The 25,041-nt window shown below is 46.3% G+C and overlaps 1 protein-coding gene across 3 annotated transcripts in view; it reads right to left on the bottom strand.

Annotated features, from left to right (window-relative positions):
- Window positions 1-25,041, bottom strand: part of LOC139747417 (tRNA (guanine(6)-N(2))-methyltransferase THUMP3-like) — a 106,580-nt gene that overhangs the window by 20,986 nt on the left and 60,553 nt on the right. For 2 of the 3 annotated variants that reach the window (XM_071659747.1, XM_071659748.1), the window contains exon 4: window positions 6,886-6,981. In XM_071659747.1, coding sequence (XP_071515848.1) covers window positions 6,886-6,981 — 96 coding nt within the window. Of the gene's footprint in view, window positions 1-6,885; window positions 6,982-9,028; window positions 9,141-25,041 lie in introns of those variants that run through there. The other variant, XM_071659749.1, reaches the window with a different exon arrangement.

Here is a 25,041-nt window from a genome sequence, read left to right as displayed (position 1 = left end):
ACAGCGCTGGTGGCTGATTCATGTGAGAAACTGCAGAAGCTGGTGACTGAGTTTGGTAAAGTGTGTGAAAGAAGAAAGTTAAGAGTAAATGTGAATAAGAGCAAGGTTATTAGGTACAGTAGGGTTGAGGGTCAAGTCAATTGGGAGGTGAGTTTGAATGGAGAAAAACTGGAGGAAGTGAAGTGTTTTAGATATCTGGGAGTGGATCTGGCAGCGGATGGAACCATGGAAGCGGAAGTGGATCATAGGGTGGGGGAGGGGGCGAAAATTCTGGGAGCCTTGAAGAATGTGTGGAAGTCGAGAACATTATCTCGGAAAGCAAAAATGGGTATGTTTGAAGGAATAGTGGTTCCAACAATGTTGTATGGTTGCGAGGTGTGGGCTATGGATAGAGTTGTGCGCAGGAGGATGGATGTGCTGGAAATGAGATGTTTGAGGACAATGTGTGGTGTGAGGTGGTTTGATCGAGTAAGTAACGTAAGGGTAAGAGAGATGTGTGGAAATAAAAAGAGCGTGGTTGAGAGAGCAGAAGAGGGTGTTTTGAAATGGTTTGGGCACATGAAGAGAATGAGTGAGGAAAGATTGACCAAGAGGATATATGTGTCGGAGGTGGAGGGAACGAGGAGAAGAGGGAGACCAAATTGGAGGTGGAAAGATGGAGTGAAACAGATTTTGTGTGATCGGGGCCTGAACATGCAGGAGGGTGAAAGGAGGGCAAGGAATAGAGTGAATTGGAGCGATGTGGTATACCGGGGTTGACGTGCTGTCAGTGGATTGAATCAAGGCATGTGAAGCGTCTTGGGTAAACCATAGAAAGCTGTGTAGGTATGTATATTTGCGTGTGTGGACGTATGTATATACATGTGTATGGGGGTGGGTTGGGCCATTTCTTTCATCTGTTTCCTTACGCTACCTCGCAAACGCGGGAGACAGCGGCAAAAAAAAAAAAAAAAAAAAAAAAAAAAATATATATATATATATATATATATATATATATATATATATATATATATATATATATATATATATATGACTGGAAATCCTCCCCTCTTGTTTTTTTTTTTCCCAAAGGAACAGAGAAGGGGGCCAGATGAGGATATTCCCTCAGATGCCCGGTCCTCTGTTCTTAATGCTACCTCGCTAATGCGGGAAATGGCGAATAGTATGAAAGAAAAAGAAAGATATATATATATATATATATATATATATATATATATATATATATATATATATATATATATATATTCATACTATTCGCCATTTCCTGCATTAGGGAGGTAGCGTTAAGAACAGAGGACTGGGCCTTTGTGGGAATATCCTCACCTGGCCCCCTTCTCTGTTCCTTCTTTTGGAAAATTAAAAAAAAAAAAAAAATGCGAGGGGAGGATTTCCAGCCCCCCGCTTCCTTCCCTTTTAGTCGCCTTCTACGACACGCAGGGAATACGTGGGAAGTATTCTTTCTCCCCTATCCCCACATAATATATATATTATTCATTTATCTATTTTGCTTTGTCGCTGTCTCCCGCGTCTGTGAGGTAGCGCAAGGAAACAGACGAAAGAAATGGCCCAACCCACCCCCATACACATGTATATACATAAACGTCCACACACACAAATATACATACCTATACATCTCAATGTACACATATATATACACACATAGACATGTACGTATATACACATGTACATAATTCATACTGTCTGCCTTTATTTATTCCCATCGCCACCTCGCCACACATGGAATAACATCCCCCTCATGTGTGCAAGGTAGCGCTAGGAAAAGACAACAAAGGCCCCATTCGTTCACACTCAGTCTCCAGCTGTCATGTAATAATGCCCGAATCCACAGCTCCCTTTCCACATCCACGCCCCACATAACTTTCCATGGTTTACCCCAGACGCTTCACATGCCCTGATTCAATCCATTGACAGCATGTCATCCCTGGTATACACATCGATCCAATTCACTCTATTCCTTGCCCGCCTTTCACCCTCCTGCATGTTCAGGCCCCGATCACTCAAAATCTTTTTCACTCCATCTTTCCACCTCCAATTTGGTCTCCCACTTCTCGTTCCCTCCACCTCTGACACATATATCCTCTTGGTCAATCTTTCCTCACTCATTCTCTCCATGTGCCCAAATAATTTCAAAACACCCTCTTCTGCTCTCTCAACTACGCTCTTTTTATTTCCACACATCTCTCTTACCCTATAATTACTTACTCGATCAAACCACCTCACACCACATATTGTCCTCAAACATCTCATTTCCAGCACATCCACCCTCCTGCGCACAACTCTATCCATAGCCCACGCCTTGCAACCATACAACATTGTTGGAACCACTATTCCTTCAAACATACCCATTTTTGCTTTCCGAGATAATGTTCTCGACTTCCACACATTCTTCAAGGCTCCCAGGATTTTCGCCCCCTCCCCCACCCTATGATTCACTTCCGCTTCCATGGTTCCATCTGCTGCCAGATCCACTCCCAGATATCTAAAACACTTTACTTCCTCCAGTTTTTCTCCATTCAAACTTACCTCCCAATTGACTTGACCCTCAACCCTACTGTACCTAATAACCTTGCTCTTATTCACATTTACTCTTAACTTTCTTCTTTCACACACTTTACCAAACTCAGTCACCAACTTCTACAGTTTCTCACATGAATCAGCCACCAGCGCTGTATCATCAGCGAACAACAACTGACTCACTTCCCAACAGACTGCATACTTGCCCCTCTCTCCAAAACTCTTGCATTCACCTCCCTAACAACCCCATCCATAAACAAATTAAACAACCATGGAGACATCACACACCCCTGCCGCAAACCTACATTCACTGAGAGCCAATCACTTTCCTCTCTTCCTACACGTAAACATGCCTTACATCCTCGATAAAAACATTTCACTGCTTCAACCAACTTACCTCCCACACCATATATTCTTAATACCTTCCATAGAGCATCTCTATCAACTCTATCATATGCCTTCTCCAGATCCAGGGCAAATGAGAGTTGGGGTGGGACAGTATCATTAAATTTTAGGGAGAATAAAAAGATGTTTTGGAAGGAGGTAAATAAAGTGCGTAAGACAAGGGAACAAATGGGAACTTCAGTGAAGGGGGCTAATGGGGAAGTGATAACAGGTAGTGGTGATGTGAGAAGGAGATGGAGTGAGTATTTTGAAGGTTTGTTGAATGTGTTTGATGACAGAGTGGCAGATATAGGGTGTTTTGGTCGAGGTGGTGTGCAAAGTGAGAGGGTTAGGGAAAATGATTTGGTAAACAGAGAAGAGGTAGTAAAAGTTTCGCGGAAGATGAAAGCCGGCAAGGCAACAGGTTTGGATGGTATTGCAGTGGAATTTATTTAAAAAGGGGGTGACTGTATTGTTGACTGGTTGGTAAGGTTATTTAATGTATGTATGATTCATGGTGAGGTGCCTGAGGATTGGCGGAATGCTTGCATGGTGCCATTGTACAAATGCAAAGGGGATAAGAGTGAGTGCTCAAATTACAGAGGTATAAGTTTATTGAGTATTCCTGGTAAATCATATGGGAGGGTATTGATTGAGAGGGTGAAGGCATGTACAGAGAATCAGATTGGGGAAGAGCAGTGTGGTTTCAGAAGTGGTAGAGGATGTGTGGATCAGGTGTTTGCTTTGAAGAATGTAAGTGAGAAATACTTAGAAAAGCAAATGGATTTGTATGTAGCATTTATGGATCTGGAGAAGGCATATGATAGAGTTGATAGAGATGCTCTGTGGAAGGTATTAAGGATATATGGTGTGGGAGGCAAGTTGTTAGAAGCAGTGAAAAGTTTTTATCGAGGATGTAAGGCATGTGTACGAGTAGGAAGAGAGGAAAGTGATTGGTTCTCAGTGAATGTAGGTTTGCGGCAGGGGTGTGTGATGTCTCCATGGTTGTTTAATTTGTTTTTGGTTAGGGTTGTTAGGGAGGTGAATGCAAGAGTTTTGGAAAGAGGGGCTTGGGAAGTGAGTCAGTTGTTGTTCGCTGATGATACAGTGCTGGTGGCTGATTCATGTGAGAAACTGCAGAAGCAGGTGACTGAGTTTGGTAAAGTGTGTGAAAAAAGAAAGTTGAGAGTAAATGTGAATCAGAGTAAGGTTATTAGTATTAGGTACAGTAGGGTTGAGGGTCAAGTAAATTGGGAGGTAAGTTTGAATGGAGAAAAACTGGAGGAAGTAAGTTTGAATGGAGAAAAACTGGAGGAAGTAAAGTGTTTTAGATATCTGGGAGTGGATTTGGCAGCGGATGGAACCATGGAAGTGGAAGTGAATCATAGGGTGGGGGAGGGGGCGAAAGTTCTGGGAGCCTTGAAGAATGTGTGAAAGTCGAGAACATTATCTCGGAAAGCAAAAATGGGTATGTTTGAAGGAATAGTGGTTCCAACAATGTTATATGGTTGCGAGGCGTGGGCTATGGATAGAGTTGTGCGCAGGAGGGTGGATGTGCTGGAAATGAGGTGTTTGAGGACAATATGTGGTGTGAGGTGGTTTGATCGAGTAAGTAATAATAGGGTAAGAGAGATGTAAGGAAATAAAAAGAGCGTGGTTGAGAGAGCAGAAGAGGGTGTTTTTTGGGCACATGGAGAGAATGAGTGAGGAAAGATTGACCAAGAGGATATATGTGTCGGAGGTGGAGGGAACGAGGAGAAGTGGGAGACCAAATTGGAGGTGGAAAGATGGAGTGAAAAAGATTTTGAGTGATCGGGGCCTGAACATACAGGAGGGTGAAAAGCGAGCAAGGAATAGAGTGAATTGGATTGATGTGGTATACCGGGGTCGATGTGCTGTCAATGGATTGAATCAGGGCATGTGAAGCGTCTGGGGTAAACCATGGAAAGTTCTGTGGGGCCTGGATATGGAAAGGGAGCTGTGGTTTCGGGCATTATTGCACGACAGCTGGAGACTGAGTGTGAGCGAATGGGGCCTTTGTTGTCTTTTCCTGGCGCTGCCTCACGAGGGGGGAGGGGGATGTTATTCCGTAAGTGGCGGAGTGGCGATGGGGGTGAGTAGGGACAGACAGTGTGAATTGTGTGCATGTGTGTATATGTGTGTGTCTGTGTATGTATATATGTGTGTACATTGGGATGTGTGGGTGTGTATGTTTGCGTGTGTGGACGTGTGTGTGTGTGTGCATGTGTGTGGTGGTGGGTTGGGCCATTTCTTTCATCTGTTTCCTTGTGCTACCTCGCAGGCGCGGGAGACAGTGACAAAGCAAAATTTAAAAAAAAATATAAAGCAATGTAGAAAAAAGTGTTACAAAGGACATGAAGCAGAGAAAGTATAGCAAAATCTTCCCTATATAAAAGTTACCATACATTCTCACACATTCATTGATACATATACCCACTGTGTTCTTATGTGCTTGGCATCAATTGCCACTTATGATGGAAATATTTAGCCTATTCATTGTTTTATTATACATCTCTGTTAAAATGACCTCTGGTAATTCTGAATATCACTAGCTATGCCACCTAGGACACTATCTGCACCATGCAGTCCCAAATGATGAGCTCAAAAAGAAAATAAGGTATTGCCTACAGTTATCTGAAGCCAGATGTTGCACATAACCCCAAAGTTGTGGAGTACATTATAAAAAACTCTTTAGCTCATTCCGTGACTACATTCCAACATTCTTGAACTGAAACTGGTTATTTGCAATTTAAAACACATCCATTTAACAGTTATTTTACACTCACTGATATCATGAAAGGATCACTCCCACGAGTTCTCTACCCTTGTTCAACTTACACAGTCAACAATGCTCTGAAGGACAACATGCTGTTAAGAGATAAATGGTCTCTGTTTACAGAAACTGGGAATTCAGTCTATATTGTGTTCTTTAATAATTCCTCCTCTCATTTGGTAATGACTGAAATACTAATAATAAATTCTGATTTCTTACTATTCCAAAGCCTAAACATGAATGGAATGTTATCTTATGCACCTTTATCTAAATAAAAACCACCTAAAGGTAAAAAAAATCATTGAAATTTTTTCATTAATAGGCATCAGTGCATACTATGTGTGAAACATTATGAGACACACTTCGATGGATAATGAAAAATTTGTGTCTGACTTGCTACACAGTGGTAGCCCTCATGTTACGTGGGAGCTATATCGGCTACTAATGACATATCCTGTCAAATATTCAGGGAATTTTCAATGTTTATTTGAATAACGTATAATGTTATTTATGCAATAGGACTGTTATCCATTTTGGCTCGTCACTGAATCCACTGTGCTGCTGTGTTTCAGAGAATACTAAAAATGACAGGTAATATCGCAAATGCTATAGCCCTCATTATGGATGGCTACAATATCTCTGCGTATTGTCTATGAGGTTTCCATCTTGACTGGTATGACCATGACACTGGTGGCCGACAATGAATACGTTAGCTGAAATGCCATAGTGTAGTGAGTCCAATGAGTGATGTAATGAAAATGTGAACCTTTCCTCAGGTTTCACTTCATTCACTGTGTGATTCAAACCTGATGGACCAACCACAGCCAGAAATACTAACCCTCCCACATGATCAGGGGCCAGGTGAATCATTATGGAAGGCTGTGGGTCAATTGTCCACATATACTTTTTTTACGCAGTGTTCTACATGTATGCAAACCTCCCTCAACCAATAACTGCTTAATTCATTAAGTCCTGGACATCTCTTTACTCAATCCATTCCGCAAGTCCTAAACACTTTAAATTATTTCATTTCAACCATCTTAACTCATTAGGTTAACATAATCATAAATCATAACCAAGTCTCAAATAAATACATAAATTGCATCAGTTTATAATTTAATGATTTGAGTTAATTACTGATGTTTCAAATAATTCAACATCAGTTTACTTACTTTTGAAACCTCCTGAATGCTTATGTCCATAAACACTCTACCTCTTGCTGCAACACAATTAACCCCCAGCTTCTCTCGACATTCCTCTAATGCAACCTATTGGGGAAAAGATAAAATTTATTACAGAGTGTATAAAAACTTTATATGAAGTTATATAACAACTGTTCAGCACTGCATTCAAAAGAAAGTAAACTCTCTTACCTCCAACCTAATCCCCATTTACATGTAGATCAAGCATGTTCAACCATGCACCCTTTATGTAAAACATCTTAGCAAAAGTGGAATTCCCAACCCCAATCCCATCATATTTCCTTGGATAAACCTTTTAGCTTAATCTATCTGTCAAGTCACTTGTAATTTCATATTAACCATCTACACTTGGGCTATTTTAATCCCTAATAGCCATTTCTCAAATATACATCCTTCAGGTTAAAAAATGTACACTTTGAAGAGTGAAAATCTGTTTCTCTCCACGGAAGTGTTTTGCAAGTGAGAGCTGCAGAGTTACATATTCTAAAATATGTTACATTTTCACTGGTAAATCTAGGCATTACTATGTACATACTATATTACTTCAGCTTACACAACTTTTATATTAGTTTTTTATTATGGTAAATTAGTATATATTTATATATTATTTATTATACTTTGTCGCTGTCTCCCGCGTTTGCGAGGTAGCGCAAGGAAACAGACGAAAGAAATGGCCCAACCCCCCCCCATACACATGTATATACATACGTCCACACACGCAAATATACATACCTACACAGCTTTCCATGGTTTACCCCAGACGCTTCACATGCCTTGATTCAATCCACTGACAGCACGTCAACCCCGGTATACCACATCGCTCCAATTCACTCTATTCCTTGCCCTCCTTTCACCCTCCTGCATGTTCAGGCCCCGAACACACAAAATCTTTTTCACTCCATCTTTCCACCTCCAATTTGGTCTCCCTCTTCTCCTCGTTCCCTCCACCTCCGACACATATATCCTCTTGGTCAATCTTTCCTCACTCATTCTCTCCATGTGCCCAAACCACTTCAAAACACCCTCTTCTGCTCTCTCAACCACGCTCTTTTTATTTCCACACATCTCTCTTACCCTTACGTTACTCACTCGATCAAACCACCTCACACCACACACTGTCCTCAAACATCTCATTTCCAGCACATCCATCCTCCCGCGCACAACTCTATCCATAGCCCACGCCTCGCAACCATACAACATTGTTGGAACCACTATTCCTTCAAACATACCCATTTTTGCTTTCCGAGATAATGTTCTCGACTTCCACACATTCTTCAAGGCTCCCAGAATTTTCGCCCCCTCCCCCACCCTATGATCCACTTCCGCTTCCATGGTTCCATCCGCTGCCAGATCCACTCCCAGATATCTAAAACACTTCACTTCCTCCAGTTTTTCTCCATTCAAACTCACCTCCCAATTGAGTTGACCCTCAACCCTACTGTACCTAATAACCTTGCTCTTATTCACATTTACTCTTAACTTTCTTCTTCCACACACTTTACCAAACTCAGTCACCATATATATATATATATATATATATATATATATATATATATATATATATATCAGGATGAATCTGGATACTGATTATATTACTCCTAGATTAGGTATGATTAGATGACGTTACACTCTCCTTTGTGGGAAATTAAGGCCTCTTGCAGTAGACGTTTTTCACATGTTTCTGTAATGATACATAATTTGCATCATTTTGAGTCTCCTAATACCAATTCCATGTAGTTTCGGCCAGAAATAATGAAGTGAGGATGAGATGATGAATTACTTTTCCTATCTTTATCATAACATATGACACCCATCCTACGTTTGGTTCAGAGAAAGGAAGCCTCCACGTTAATAGCAAATTAGTCCGAGGGGAAAAATATAGGCCAGTGATTCCAAAGCTTACACCATGGTACAAATCTTGACCTTCCTTAAACGTAGTTAAGTCAACCTGGATATCAAACGTTCTCTTCATCCTCCACCCGGGTACAATACATCTTAACTAACTTCAACTCGGCTACAAATTTCAACAGCTTGCCGGCTTTAACCTAACTGTTTAGACGCTTAACAGTAACCCAATCATCTTTAAGTATCGTATCAAATGACAGAAAAGTACCTCTTCCAATCCTGTAACAACTGTCGCCTCTATTGTGCATAGTTCTGGATTTTCTGGAAGCAATCCCTTCAGAGAATTGTGGTCTATCTCCCTTAGGCCAGGCGCCATGATGCAAGTCGCAGGGCTAAAAGTTAAGAAGATAAACACACGGACGCAGAGACCGCTAGATTAAACTTTTATTTCCCTATGCCTATTTCCATACACTTGATGCATATTAATTGTCTTCCGTTCTACAGCCAGCCATGCACCTGGAATATTTTTCCAGAGAAAGAGTCCAAATGTGCAAGCGTTTCAATGAGGCTGGAAAATATGCGCGAGGGAAAGGCTCGCTACAAAGTAGATGCTCAAATCTTCACTAAAACAGTGCTTGACGGGGGCCCTGCCTCCTTCTACGTGAAAGGTCAAGGAAGAATCTAGATAAATGTGGACATTCATAACACCGAGCCAAAGACGAACCATATCCCTGACATATACAACGAGGAAGCCTGAATGATGAGAACACGAGTTAGGTTTTCTTGTCAGTTTGATGTGAATTCCAGAGGAGACTCAGAGAGAGCCAGTATTGTAACGCGTATGGTGATACGGTCATCCTATCACCACGGGACAATATACATAAATACTTTTCAAGTGGGGGAGGAGCTAGGATTCCTAGAGGCATGGTCCCTCTTTTCTCAGAAACCTCTGTCCATAGCTCATGCAGAGCTATGTCCAATCTACATGAAAACTGCAGAGTTTGATGTATCACTGAGTACAGAACACACAGAAGAGGTTCATGTCGTCATAAATCATTGAGTATAAAATGATCCTAGGACGCTGATCAACAGCTATCCAACTAGCATCCCCACCTAATACCCCTAACCTGTAAGAGAGAGAGAGAGAGAGAGAGAGAGAGAGAGAGAGAGAGAGAGAGAGAGAGAGAGAGAGAGAGAGAGAGAGAGAGAGAGAGAGAGAGAGAGAGAGAGAGAGAGAGAGAGATTCACCAACTCTATTTCTTGAACTACATCTTCCCACTACACATACATTCAGTCGTACTATCACCCGAGGTCCCAGATATAAGTTGGTAAAAAATGGTCTCCCTCCGAGGGTGTGTGGCAGGGCAACCCGGAGCTTTTCAAAGCGTCTGTAAATGTTATCTTGCATGTGAGTCTGAGTGAGATTAGCACCAAGGTCCTAACAATACATGCATATGTAGAAAGTTTAGATCTCGACCCTATTTCGTTGGTGGAAGAATAGAATTGGCTAAGCTTTGTCTTCATATATTAGTGACCACAAGCCGTCAATGTTTCCCAAGGTCAGTCTGTGGAGTTAACGCTCAAGTCACTTTGAAATTAACCGAAATAAGAATTAGAAGCTCGTGACAATTCAATAAACGGATACTCTCGGTAAATAATTTTGTACTTCACAGTCCTAACGCATGCCTAATGTTGCCGACCCACACACTCATACTGCTGTTTATCTCCACATAGTAACTATCTCTTGGGGGAAGGGAAAAAACAGCATTTCCCACGAATTTCCTGCATATCGTAAGAGATAAGTAAGAGGGATTAGAGAGGGGAAATAGAAATCCTTCCTTCCTGTATCATCAATCTTCAAAAGTAGGAAGAGAGAGAGAGAGAGAGAGAGAGAGAGAGAGAGAGAGAGAGAGAGAGAGAGAGAGAGAGAGAGAGAGAGAGAGAGAGAGAGAGAGAGAGAGAGGCAGCAGCCAAGCGAAGACTTTACCTGAGGTTCAGTTCTCTGTTCCTAACGCTTCCTCGCTACGCAGGAAATAAGTACCAAGCATAAAAAGGAATAACAATAATTCCCTCCACTGAACCCTGTGTCACTAGCAATGAGTGTGGTGCTACATCCTATGTTCACAATCTCCGAGATTCCTTCCCTGGGAGTAGGGAACGGGGCAGGCTCGTGGGGGCTGTGAGCGGGTCAAGGAGCCTGCCTGTTAGGACTGGGTCGTGTGGAGTGGGGAAGGGAGCCGAGCAGGCCTGGGGAAGGGAGTGGGACAGGCCCTGGGTCAGGGAGAACGAGATCGCGTGGACGTTGTCACCTGCAGTAAATATCACCGTATGGTCAGTTCCTCTAACCGCCCGCCCGTCACCATGACGGCTCAACTGGTCCATTGTTCCCACTTCCACGTACTGGATCTCCGCCATGGACGGTCATGGTGGACTTGCTGCTGCTGCACCTGCTCTTTCCAGGCAGAGGTGGTGGTGGTGTCTCTGCTCTCCCCAGGTGGTGTCGCCAGATGGCTGCTCCACTTCACAAATGCTTTTTGACTGCGGCAACTGAATGGCCTAATGATGGCCATCACACACACACACACACACACACACACACACACACACACACACACACACATTCACTTGGTAAAAAAAGATGTAAAAAAAGTACTTTACTTTTATGAGATAAGAATGGTGGATAAAAAGTATAGAATGTAAGAGGACATGGTCAATGCAGACAGCCTACATGAATTTAAGAAACTGTATGACGATAGAGAATGTTTAGGGACGGGGCCCCACGAGTGTAAAAACCCCTCCCCATACAGTACAAAAATAGGTAAATATGAATAGGCAATTACACACGCCTTTCTCAGACAAACTTCTTGAAACAGCGTTCGAGGTGTCGCAGCAGAAACGCAAGGTGCCAGAGGGAGTGGAAAAGGGCAAACGTCACACCTGTACATAAGGGAGGAGACAAAGGAGAGGCGCTGAACCACAGGTGGGTCTCCCTGAGGAACCTGGCCTGCCATGTTCTGGAGACGAAAACCAGAGAGTGAATGGATGACTCCCAGCATAGGAAGAAATTACTGAAGTGACAGACAGACAACACGGCGCTGGAGATTATGGGTCATGTGTACTGGGCCTCTCAGATTTCCACGAAAGAGTGAGTTCTGTTCCAGATAAGAGACAAAGCTGGGCGGATTGTGTGTATCCGGAGTGCCACGGAGTAACTGACATTATACCGTACTGGAGACTGATTAAACAGCCTAATATGACATCAAGGAATTACGAGGGTCGTATACTTTCTCCCCTCTTCTCAGGGACATATATATATATATATCTGCATGTACACACACACACACACACACACACTTGTAGGTAGAGTTACTGACCATGAGGCAGCACGAGCCAACCCGGGGTTGGACTTGCATGGGTTCGAGTCACGAGCGTGGCATTCATCCAACACCTCAACCAGGGACCCATTTACCGACCAAGCCCCAAGGGGTAGGTGAACTAATGGAAGGCAGTCATTCCAATCATGCTAGGTTCCACGGCGAGATAAGTCTCGTAAAGGTTCGCGAGAGGACTCGAAGGCTACGAGACCCCACTCACTGGGAGAACTCACAAGGCAGGGCGTCCTCGACCAAGCTTTGTCGTCTTTGATATGTTTCTTGTATAGATAAAATAATTCTTAGTACGACAGAACCGACGACAAGTAAATTCACAAGTATATGAGCGACAGAATATCGACTGGAGGGTAAAATCTAAGTTGAACTTTTGGGGGTAATCCCATTATACAGATGTTATCCCTGACAAATTCCGTTTTCTATAACGCGTATACCGCGTCATGCACCTACCGTTCTCTGAAGTGAAATCAGGAAGTGAAATGGATGCAATGTATACACCATTCTTTTCTCTTTGCTGTGACAACATTGACTTACTGCCATGACTTTTACTCTCCACTACCATGTTCGGCATATATAACCTTACGGGCTACGATCGCCATTCGACCTATCTATTTTCATATATGTATACAAGCTCTGCAGTCACTAAGTCATAAACACGAGATGTCCCAAAAAAGTATTATCATCAGGTTCTATCGTTAATCCCTGAGGAGCTAGGCTACTGGTGTGTGTGTATATATATATATATATATATATATATATATATATATATATATATATATATATATATATATATATATATATATATATATATATATATATAAATATATATATATACCTGGAGATAGGGGAGAAAGAATACTTCCCACGTACTCCCTGCGTGTCGTCGAAGGCGATCAAAAGAGAAGGGAGCGGGAAGGGTTGGAAATCCTCCCCTCTCGTTTTTAGTTTTCTTAAAGAAGGAAAAGAGAAGGGGGCCAAGTGAGGATATTCCCTCAAAGGCTCAGTCCTCTGTTCTTAACGCTACCTCGAAGGCTTCTGTCCTGCCTAGCCACCTTCTCACCAGGGTCGAGCCTTAGATGCATGGGACACACACCTACTGAGTGTGTGTATGTGGTCTTCCATTTACCCGGACACCTGAAGGTGTTCCGGGTTGTGGTTTCAACCTTACCCTGACGGCTCCCTAATGACCGTGCCAGGTCCTTGCTCTCAAGCCCACCTAACCTAACCTAACCTAACCTGAAGTGAATACCTACCCATAGGCTACGAGGATAAGAGAGGTTAGTAGGGGAACCAGTCTAATGGATGGCGATCCAGGGTTTCTCTCTCTCTCTCTCTCTCTCTCTCTCTCTCTCTCTCTCTCTCTCTCTCTCTCTCTCTCTCTCTCTCTGTGGATGACGTCATGTAGCATAACAACCCACCGGCTTAACAAAGCCCCTCATTGTTCTGTTATTTAGCTCCGTCACACCCGCTCGCGCTCCGTCACGGTTCCAGGAGGACTACTGGTACACACACACACACACACACACACACACACACACACACGTCTAGGTTTTCACAGTATGAACGTTCCCCCACATTTCCTAATACTTGGAAAGGCACAGACGAGAGGGGGGGGGGGGGTGGGGGGAAGACAGCTGTGGAAACACCATATCCACACACACACACACACACAAGCACTAGTACCACATATTTTGTTTACACTTCTAAACGCCCCACAACCCTCCATCCTCTGAGGGCCTCTGGCACGAGAGAGAGAGAGAGAGAGAGAGAGAGAGAGAGAGAGAGAGAGAGAGAGAGAGAGAGAGAGAGAGAGAGAGAGAGAGAGAGAACACCCACATGGCCTTGCGTATCGCTGACGTAACGTCCAGCAATCCGCCAGGTTTTCCAGTACTCACTCAACGTTATCGAACACCGTCGTGTGGGAGTGAGGTGTGAGGAGGGGTGGACGGGGGTAGGGTGTGTGTGTGTGTGTTCTGTCAACAAGGCCAGAGTACCATCCCCCCACCCACGCCCCTTTCCCTCAGACTGTGTCGTCTGCTACGTAAGTAGGGCTGCCAACACCTCCTCGGCTGCCAACACCTCCTCCCCGCACCTCCTGTATGTGCCTGGATCCCTGAGGGGAGAAGGAACGAGAGAGATGCCAGTCGTGTGGTCGTTAGTTTAATCCCTTGAGCACGACGATGCCACGACCTCCTCCCTCCCACCCGCGAGAGCCTGTGACCTGACCGTTGAGGGTCAGGTCAAAGGCCGGGGCCAAGATACCCAAGGGGCCGTACCGACGGATTCAGGGGGTCGTACATCGTCGTGCTCACAGGTCGTTCCGCCGTGTCCAAAGGTCGTGTATTCATGCTGAAGGAGGGTGAGGGGCACAAGGGTCAACTGAACCCCGATGACACGGCGAGAGTTTGCTAACCCCCGCGGTATATGGGTTGGCTGGCTGGTGGCGAACGACCGAAATTCGTCCCTGCCGGGACACGCCAGCATATGGCTCCACCTGCATCGCTTCCACTGTGACATCTACAGGGGGGTGGTGTCTAGTGGGGAGGGCCTGGGGGGCTGGGGGGAGCAGGGTGAAAAAGGGGGAACCCTAGGGGGGAAAAGGTAGGTTACATGAAAAAAAGTGTGAGTGTGTGTGTGTGTGTGTGTGTGTGTGTGTGTGTGTGTGTGTGTGTGTGTGTGTGTGTGTGTGTACATGGGGACTCGACCACCTTGGCTTAGTAGCGACTGATAAAAAGCTCCAAGAACTGGACTTATCTGCCTGGGGGTTCCTGGAAGCCCTCAACCACGCTGGGGACACGTGGCGTCCAGCCTCGTTGGGGGCGGGACACGGGGTGGCGTTTCGTGGGGGCGGGACACGGGGTGGCGTCTCGTGGGGGCGGGACACGGGGTGGCGTCTGCACCAGCAGTGGACACCTGATGATAGGACCCGGCTCCTCACCCAGGTGAAAGGATTACACATGACCAGAGTGCCAAGCATTACGTGGTCTACCTAATGGCGGAGGCACACAAGCAAACAGCAGAAACCGAAGCAATATCTGCATAATAAGGAGAGAGTGTGGAACAGCTGGTCAAGACTAGGAGGGGTGGGAGCAAGGAACGAGTGCTATCGAGCCAGTCTGCAGGACCAGAACCTCAGAAGTTAAGACCCACAATCTGTACAAAGACGACTGAATCCCTTGTAGAATGAAAGCAACTCATCAGCATCAGAAGAATCTTGAGCATCTGAATAGGACTTCAAGATGCTCTGTAGGCAGACTTGGCCATGAGTGTAATGTGGGGTTCCCAAAAGTGATGAATTGTTACAGTGACACCAGCATGTTTACTGTGTCGAGCAGTTGGATTACAGAGCTATGCGAGGTGTGTTAGAAGAGACAGAAGGAGACACCGGATCTATAGGCATTGAAATTAGTCTGGTTATGTCTGTTTCACTGGGAATTCCTGTCCAGAATTAAGTTTATGTAGGTAGGTGTTGCGAGGCGAGGCGTAGCTCGAACAAGAAACGACGAAGTGCGTCTGAAAGAAAAGGAGGAGCGTAATGTTAAGTAGTGAGCGTGTGAGGGTATTCATTTGTCCAAGAGAGTAAATTCGCTCTTTTAAAAAAAAAAAAAAAGATAAATATCAAGAGAAAGGATATTACCCCGAAGAACATTGGTGTTGGATAAGAAAAAAAAAAGTTGATGCTCAGTAATCAAGGAGACACACCAGCCAGAAAGGAAGCTGATCATGAGGGAACAAGAGTGAGAAGGGAAAGCCAAAGAGGGGAAACCTGAGCATCAGACCCCGGTGCCACACTGTCAAGAACTTTCCATTCATCAGGAGCCACAACACCGGGCTTCCCCAAGAGGCTCTCAGTGTGGATCATCAAACACGAGTGAGGTGAGGATGGGATATCCTCTGGGATCTCGCCTCGGGAGAGCCGTACTGATAACCGAAGAAGATCACTGAGATTTTGAAGGTTGAAGGAAACGTGCATTAGTAGCATGGACTATGTACGAGGCCACAGCGGTCCGTGTTCCTCGTGCTATTTCTTATACACATCAAGGATCGTGTGAGAATCCTCACGCTCTACCATAGTCTCGTATCACCACAGTAGAACCTCAGTGTGAAACTCGTTCTTCTATGGCAGAAACTGAACGTGTCTCTCATGCATCTCACCATCACTCGGGTAACTGTCCACAAACGCCGAAATAGGTGGCCCTGGGTCAGCCCTGGGTCAGTCCAGTAGGCAGTATGTGGACACCAGCAACACGGGAACGTTGTGACAACAGCTTCTACGAAGTTCCAGTTTGTGGTCAGGATGGGGGGAAAAGAAAATAATCCTGCTGAGGTGGGTTTACAGCCATGACACTGACCTTTCTCAGTCGCTCGTTCAAATAGCAATCACCCTCCCCCACCTTCCTTGTCAGTACTCCTGTGACCCACTTAGGTAAAATGTCTCCTACATCTAGCCCACGTATCTCCAGCATTCACATGTGTACTCCCGCATTTACCTGCTATGTCTCCCGCATTATTTTCAAGGTGGCTGAGACACTGCAGGTGACTGAATGCACTAACAGACCATCTCATATACCCATTACACACACACACACACACACACACACACACACACACACACACGGGCTAGCGTCGCTGGCCATTATTCACACACGGATCCACCCGGGTTCGAATCCTCGGTAGGGCAGTCGGCCCACAGCCAACCCAGCTGTTCATCCTCTCATCGGGGTTGGTCGATAAGCGGGTACCTGTGTGTGTGTGTGTGTGTGTGTTGTGTGTGTGTGTGTGTGTGTGTGTGTGTGTGTGTGTGTGTGTACGTAAGAGAAAAGACATGATACATATATACAAGGTTGAGAGGCGGGGCAGCACGAGTGTAAGACTCTCTTCCCCCATAACACACAACAGCAATCATACTGACGCTTCTCCGTGGGACCTGGTCTAGACAAACGCCTTTAAGGATGTCCCGTTTTCAGCGAACCTCCCGCCGCCGATGAGACGGGTCAACCGGGGTCAACACATCTCCCGCCGCCGATGAGACGGGTCAGCAGGGGGGGAGGTCAACGCAGGTCAGCTGGGGTTAAGAGAATGACTCACAAGAGAGGCACTTTTCGAGGTATTAACTGAGCACGTTTCCCTGCCACAACGTATAAACAATGACTCAACTTTGTCCAGACGGCCCTCGTGGGGTAACGGATTTCCTGCCCCTCCAACTCATTAACCACCTCACCCCCCCCTCCAAATCCTAGTCACCCTCACACACACACACACACACACACACACACACACACACACACACATGGGAGGCGGCCTAACGAGTGTAGAACTCGCTCGTAATAATGTACAAAAGGGGAACTTGTCCACTTACCAGATCTTCCAACAATCGTCTCTACATTCTTTTGTAGACTCAGATACTTGGACTCCGTGCGCCCAAACTTAAAAAAAAAAAATCTGCAGAAGTTGGGATCTTAATTGGGGGAAGCCCCGTGAGCGGAGGGAAGATGAGAGTTAATGTGTATAAATGTAAAGATAATAAGGTTCAACGCGGGAGGGAAGAGAGGTTGGTGCGAGTGTGAGTTTGGATGGGGTGAATCTGAGGGATACGTGGGAGTGGACATGGCATCAGATGGAACCATGGGAGAGATGAAGAGAAAGCATACGGTAGGTGGGAGGGTAAGGTCCTGGGTGCATTAAGACTGCGTGGAAAGAGGAGAGATGGGCATGTTTGATGATGGTACAGCAGTCCTGACAGTGCTGGACGGGTTCGAGTCTCGGGCCCCAAGCACAAAGGAATAGAGGACAACATGTGGTGTGGATAGGAGGATGATCGAGGGAGGAATGACAGTTAAAGACGTGTGGTAGCAAGCGTAGTATATATGACAGGGAGAGGTGAACAGGGTATACCTGAAATGGTTTTGGATATATGGAGAGGAGGGGTGAAGAGAGAGACGGTCAAAGAGGTTATACGGGTCAGGAGTGAAGGGACCAAGGGGAAAGGACAAACCGAGAAGGGGATGGAAGAGTGGAGTAGTAGAGGCTCTGAGTCATCGGGACCTGAACTTGCAGGAGGGTAAGAGATGCGAATGGGATAGGAAAAAAAAATGGAGTGATGTGGTATACAGGGGACGACGTGCTGGGAGTGGGCTAAACCAGAGCTTTTGAGGTAGCTAGTGAGAACCACAGAGGGGTATGTGCGGCTTAGCTGTGGGTGAAAACTATGGTTTCTCTGGCTTATACATAATACCAAGAGAAAAGATGTGATGATATGAGGTCCTTCTTCGCCTGCTCCGGGAGCTACCTTGCTAACGCGGGAAGCGGCGAACGAATACGAAAAAAAAAGTACAGAATGTTATTACCATTATCATTACAGTCATCAATATCATACCTATTATCATTATCGTTATCATTTTCATTATCATTATTATTACTACTAGTGTTATCATATTACTATCACCAATGTACACATACACACGTATAGACACACGCCATACAACATTAATCCTGACATCTGAATATTACGAGAGAGAGAGAGAGAGAGAGAGAGAGAGAGAGAGAGAGAGAGAGAGAGAGAGAGAGAGAGAGAGAGAGAGAGAGAGAGAGAGAGAGAGAGAGAGAGAGAACAATGCCACTCTTGTATGACTTCCACGAACACCAATACATAAATGAAGGGGTGTGTGTGGAGGGGGGGGGAGGGGAGGAGGTCAACGACACGGCATTTGATAAGAAACTCAAAAGTTATCAATTAAGATTACGCTGTTCCTCCAGTCATGGTGTTTCCTGGTAGGAGACAATACTGCCCTCCTAGTGGCCAGCTGGGGCGGTGCCCGGGTCTAGCGCTGGGAACCACAGAGGCCGTGGTGCTGACGCTGACCTGCGAAGTCATGGAGGGAAAAAGATTTTGCAACGGTGCAACGTGGAGTCCACCTGTGCACGCGCAGAACCTGTGTGTGTGTGTGTGTGTGTGTGTACCTGGGTTAGATGCGTGCCACCGTATTCTTTCATTTACAAGTCTCGCGCACTGTGAGGGTGTGGGTGTTGGAGGCCGATTTACTGAAACCATTTCCCACAGGGCTTCCAGGAAGAGGAATGTTAGGGCATTTCAGAGATATCACTAAATCTGCCTCATTATCTTTCAAAGGAGTTCTCTCTCTCTCTCTCTCTCTCTCTCTCTCTCTCTCTCTCTCTCTCTCTCTCTCTCTCTCTCTCTCTCTCTCTCTCTCTCTCTCCGATGTACCTTTCTCCCTGGAGTGTTTACAGCACTGTCCCCTCGGGAGGGCCACGCGTCTCCTGGATGTAGGTCATCGTTCGAGCGCAAACAGTCAAAGGTAATTCACGACAGTGTCGTAAGGCGCAATGGTACTGGAAGAAAGTGGGTCAGTTCCGGCAGAATGCAGGGGAGGGTTGTGGTAGGGTCGGGGTTTTTACACGCCTTTTAACCATACGTCATATATATATGTGTGTGTCTCCACATAGTGATGAACCCATGGCAAAAGTTTTGTTTTCAACCCTTGACCACGAGACGGTACGACCCTTGAGCACGACGGTGCGACCCTTGACCACGAGGGACGACCCTTGGCCACGACGGTACGACCCTCGATCAAGACGACCTAACTTTTTGACCTCACTCTTAAAGAGTAGAGTCAAAAGCCAGGCCATGATACCGCAGGGTCGTGCTGAAGGATCGTACCGTCGTACTGAAGGGTCGTACCGACGTGGTTAAGGGGTCGTACCGTCGTGCTCGAGAGTTTAAATCGCCGTTCCTCAATAAGAATGAAGGCGTGACGACCTACAAGGACGAACACGTTCATGGTGTACTGCAGTCCACAGACAAAACTGTAACGTGTATTTACCTTCAAAACGCACGGCTTCCCTGAACTCTGGCCCAGCTGTTGTTGCAGCTGACCGACTCTCCTCTCCTGCCTTCCCTCCTTCAAATAAATAAACCATTGCAAAGCGAGGCTGCAGGACTTACATTAACAATTACCCGATTCTATCACATGCTTCTCTCTCTCTCTCTCTCTCTCTCTCTCTCTCTCTCTCTCTCTCTCTCTCTCTCTCTCTCTCTCTCTCTCTCTCTTTCTCTCCTGGTAACCCTACGTTTTCTTTCAGTTTAGAATCCATTTTCATCGTGGGGTGGGGTTGGGTGGGTAGGGGGAGGGGATTGTGTTCATACAATCCCCCTCCTAAGTTTTATATGCAAAACTCGGGTTCCCAGCGGGGAACGCCCAGGCCTCGCTAGAGTATTGGAGTCTACGTAGGTTAGGTTAGCTACAGAGCGGCTCCCCCCCCCCCCCCCACACACAACACACACACCCAGACCATTCAGCTTAAGCCTCCAACAGCCACTTACAAGCCTTCACCTTCCTCGGCCTGACTAGGTCTCTCTCTCATCATGATGGTTTGGACGATCAACAATTAATGAACATATACTCATTCAAGATATTTATAGTCATACCGTAAAGAAGAAGAAAAAAATGTAATTTCCTCGTCTTTAATCCCTTTCAAACTACACTCTATGGACAGACCTTTAATCATCTTATAGTTAATTAAGGTTCTTTAATGGAGTACCTGCTCAGGCAAGGCTTGGCTTAATTTGTCTTATCCACCAGTAGTTTGGCTATGTCTTAACTATGGTCAAGATATATATATATATATATATATATATATATATATATATATATATATATATATATATATAGTTTCATTACCGATCAAGGACAGTCATTTATCCTCATCCATCATCCACTTCGATCCATTCGCATCCACACACCAGTATGATCCATCATCCACTTTCACTCCCTCATCATTACCTTCTTCCATCGTGATCATCATCCCCATTTTCTTTCATCATTATTTACTATCCACCATCATTCAGGACCATCCAACATCGTCCGGGATCATCCGGGATCATTTACCGTCGTCCGGGATCATCCAGAGTCATCTACCATCGTCCGAGATCATCCTCCGTCATCCGGGATCATCCAGATTCACCTACCATCGTCCGGGATCATCCTCCGTCGTCCGGGATCACCCAGAGTCACCCACCATCGCCCGGGATCATCCAGAGTCATCTACCATCGTCCGGGATCATCCATCGTCATCCGGGATCATCCAGAGTCATCTACCATCGTCCGAGATCATCCTCCGTCATCCGAGATCATCCAGATTCACCCATCATCGTCCGGGATCATCCTCCGTCATCCGGGATCATCCAGACTCACCCACCTTCGTCCGGGATCATCCATCGTCGTCCGGGATCATCCACCGTCTTCTGGGATCATCCAGAGTCACCCACCATCGTCCGGGATCATCCGAGATCATCCACAATCGTCCGGGATCATCTAGATTCACCCACCATCGTCCGGGATCATCCACCGTCGTCCGGGATCACCCAGCATCATCCTTCAACAAGGACCTTCACGCCGCAGACGGATGTTTGGCTGGCGTCGTGGAGCAGATGGTCAGGACCCTGAGCCTCGGTGCGTCAAGGGTATATTACTCCATAATGACCAGAGATGTTGACCCTCACTACACACCCCAGGGGCATCGCCCGATATCGACCTATATGCTGGAGGGGGTCGAGTAATATTACAGGTAGGGGGGTTGGGGGTGTTCGGGGAATGTGTCAGTGTCCAGGGTTCGATTACCAATGATGGATGATTGTGTGTGTGTGTGTGTGGTGTCTCCCGCCCCAGGAATGAGAGACGTCTCTCTCTCTCTCTCTCTCTCTCTCTCTCTCTCTCTCTCTCTCTCTCTCTCTCTCTCTCTCTCTCACTCTTTTACCGCCCATCTCTCCTGTTATGTCAGACGGGCGGGTGAAGTCTCGTCTCTCCACATTCGACCAGGGCTGCTGCACTCTACCCCCCCCCCCCACACAGCCTCGGGTAACGAGCCAACGGCGGTAACGCGCCGCCCTTGGGGGTCGCTCGCCGAACAAGGCAGTTCTCACAGGAATGGGTCTCCTTCCCTTGTTATTTTGGCTCTGACGTCATAACTAGGGCCGAAGGCGTACGTGACTGGTTGCTGTATGTGTGTGTGTGTGTGTGTGTGTGTGCGGAAGGTGGGGGGAGGAGGATGTGTTGCACGCGTGTGTGTCTATATGTCTTCGTTTACTGTGATGCTAGTGTGTATAACCTGAGCAGCAGGAGCGGGGAGCCTTCCTCGGGAGGTTAAGAGGCTCCGTCATCCCTCCCTCTGTGGGTCAAGCTCTCCACATGAGCCCGGCGGTACACACCAGCGCGGCAGAGGCAGCAGTGATGGGGTTTGGGCGTCGCCCATCGCCAGGATCCACCACGATGGTGTTACTGGCTTCAGCACGTCCACTCTCTCTCTCTCTCTCTCTCTCTCTCTCTCTCTCTCTCTCTCTCTCTCTCTCTCTCTCTCTCTCGCCGGGTGGGCTCTTGAAGACCGGGCGGGGAGCCGCTGGCTTGGATAACTCCCACGAGTTTCTGGCTTCGAGAGTGTGAAGCTGCCGTGCCCTGGCCAAGCGTCTCGATCGCCCAGAAGGAAGAGTGGAAACCTGATGCTACCCACAGCACATGTGACGTCAATATTACCACCAGCTGGTTAGGAAGGGCGTAAAGATACGTTCCCAGCCTCTCCCTCTCCGTCCACCGTTGCAACATGGGGCAGCAGCAGCTGTGGTAATGTTGCTTACGTTTCAAGAACCATCCACAAACGTGCGCAATGACCGGCGCTGAGGGATCTCCTGTGAGAAACACACACACACAACACACACACACAAACACGTATTTCTCCCACAAACAAACCCCTTTCCCCTTTTGTTATCTAATACGGCTCTCATTCATTGTATCGTAGCCTGAACCATACGGTCCAAAGCCTTTCACTCTATGGCCTACTTTCCACTGTACGATCACCATCATCACGTAATTAATATTAGGCATTCGTCAATCTCATAGTAATTTTTCTCCTTCATCCATCCAGCTGCGTGTCCCTCTCCCGGCCCCACATCGTCCCTGCCGGGACTACCAAGGACCATTGAACAGCCCATCTTGGCAACCATCATCGCCACTTCTTGGAAACAGCGTCGACGAGGAAGCTGGGCCTGGCTGCCGGCCCTTAAACATACGTCTGGCAACGGGACTTCTTGTTTTCTCGAACTCCATAAAAAAAAATATAGATATTTCCGAAAATATTTTCCCGTCGTGGATGATTCGTCTCCCTGCAGTAATTACCCGTAATATCTTTTCTAGGATTTGAAATTCTATTCAAAATATTTTTTTTTTCTTTTTGGAGGGACTTGTAAAGTTTTGCGAATTAGTTTTGCTTAGTGCATTCTAGATATATATTGGAGTTTTTTGTGTTATTGTAATGAACTATCTAGAAACCCAGTACTAGTGGTAAGGCAATACAAGTTCTGGGAAAAGTCATAACATCTTATTGAGAGAGAGAGAGAGTGAGAGAGAGAGAGAGAAGAGAGAGAGAGAGAGAGTGAGAGAGAGAGAGAGAGAGAGAGAGAGAGAGAGAGAGAGAGAGAGAGAGAGATAGAGAGAGAGAGAGAGAGAGAGAGAGAGAGATATATCTGTTGCATCAGCACGGGCCAGGCAGGCACTATGGGTCAGGAGGGATCGGGTGGCCACCTGAAGAGCGATAGGTTCGTCCTACAAGATGCAGCTTGCTGGAAGCGGCGGTCCTGGAAACTGGAAGTAGCCAGAACTGTCGTCGCTGGAAGCCGTCCGTCCTTTATACAGTTCCTGGTGGTGGGGAATATGGGTCGCGCAACGTCATCTTCGGGAATGGAAGAAGTGGCGCGTTACAGCCTTCTGGAAACTGGCCTGGACGGTTGGTTCTGGGATCCGTTCCCAGCCTGGAACCTGAGAAACTTAGGAACGAGGAGGAGGAGGAGGAGAGGAGGAGGAGGAGGAGGAGGAGGAGGAGGAGGAGGAGGAGGAGAAGGAAGAGGAGAAGTAGGAGGAAGAGGAGGAGGAGGAGGAGGAGGAGGAGGAGGAGGAGGAGGAGAAGGAGGAGGAGGAGGAGAGGAGGAGGAGGAGGAAATGATTTTACGAGCTGTACACCAAGACTGGCTACATCACCCAAGGCTGAGAGTAGTAACACAAGAATTAATACCATCATTATACACACCATAATTGAAGATAATTCGAGGTAAACGTTAATGATAAGTCGCGCGGGCTCCTCCTCCCCAAGTCCATTACTGACGTGTTTACACTCGGCAAGGGTGGCCTTCCTACGTACGTCAAGCGGCGTAAGGTACTGAGGACAGAATGTCAAAAGGTCAAAGTTAAGCGGTTGATTGATGAAGCCTGGCCATAGCAATGTACCTGGTTGACACACACACACACACACACACACCTCGCAAGGCCGGCTGTGAGAGCAGCGTCACCTCCAGCGAGCCACCTTGGGCCGTCTCCACCAGGAGGAGGAGGTGAGGCTGGAATTGATCCTCTTTCCTCCAGCCCTGCTGATTTCCAGAGCCAGGACGGTGTCCAGACCCCAAGGAATCTACTATGAACTTGTAAAAAAAAAAAATGGTGGTTTTAAGACTGTCATTATCAGTGGGAGATGATTGTCTCTGTAGGATGTGGTATTCGCTAAGGGACATTGATGGTTTAGGTCAGGCACCCGCTGATAAAAGAAATGTAATGGATAAGAAAACGAGGGCAACACAGAGGTTAAGCAAGAGATGTGTGTGTGTGTGTGTGTGTGTGTGTGTGTGTGTGTGTGTGTGTGTGTGTGTGTGTGTGGCGTATTCAAAGAACAAGCATCAAGTGTAGCTTGCGTGCTTAATTCTAATGAGTCAGAGAGTAACATCAGACGTTCCAAATGGATGGTGTAAGATGGCTTTCTGGGGCATCTCTTCCACACTCCTACGTCAGGAGGGTCCTGCGTACTCCCCGGGCGGCTGCTGTCTACAACCTACTAC

Source organism: Panulirus ornatus, chromosome 68 (genome assembly GCF_036320965.1).
Source record: "Panulirus ornatus isolate Po-2019 chromosome 68, ASM3632096v1, whole genome shotgun sequence".
NCBI lineage: Eukaryota > Metazoa > Arthropoda > Malacostraca > Decapoda > Palinuridae > Panulirus > Panulirus ornatus.
The sequence above is the reverse complement of the archived record's forward strand: the minus strand, read 5'-3'. Positions and strand labels throughout refer to the sequence as shown.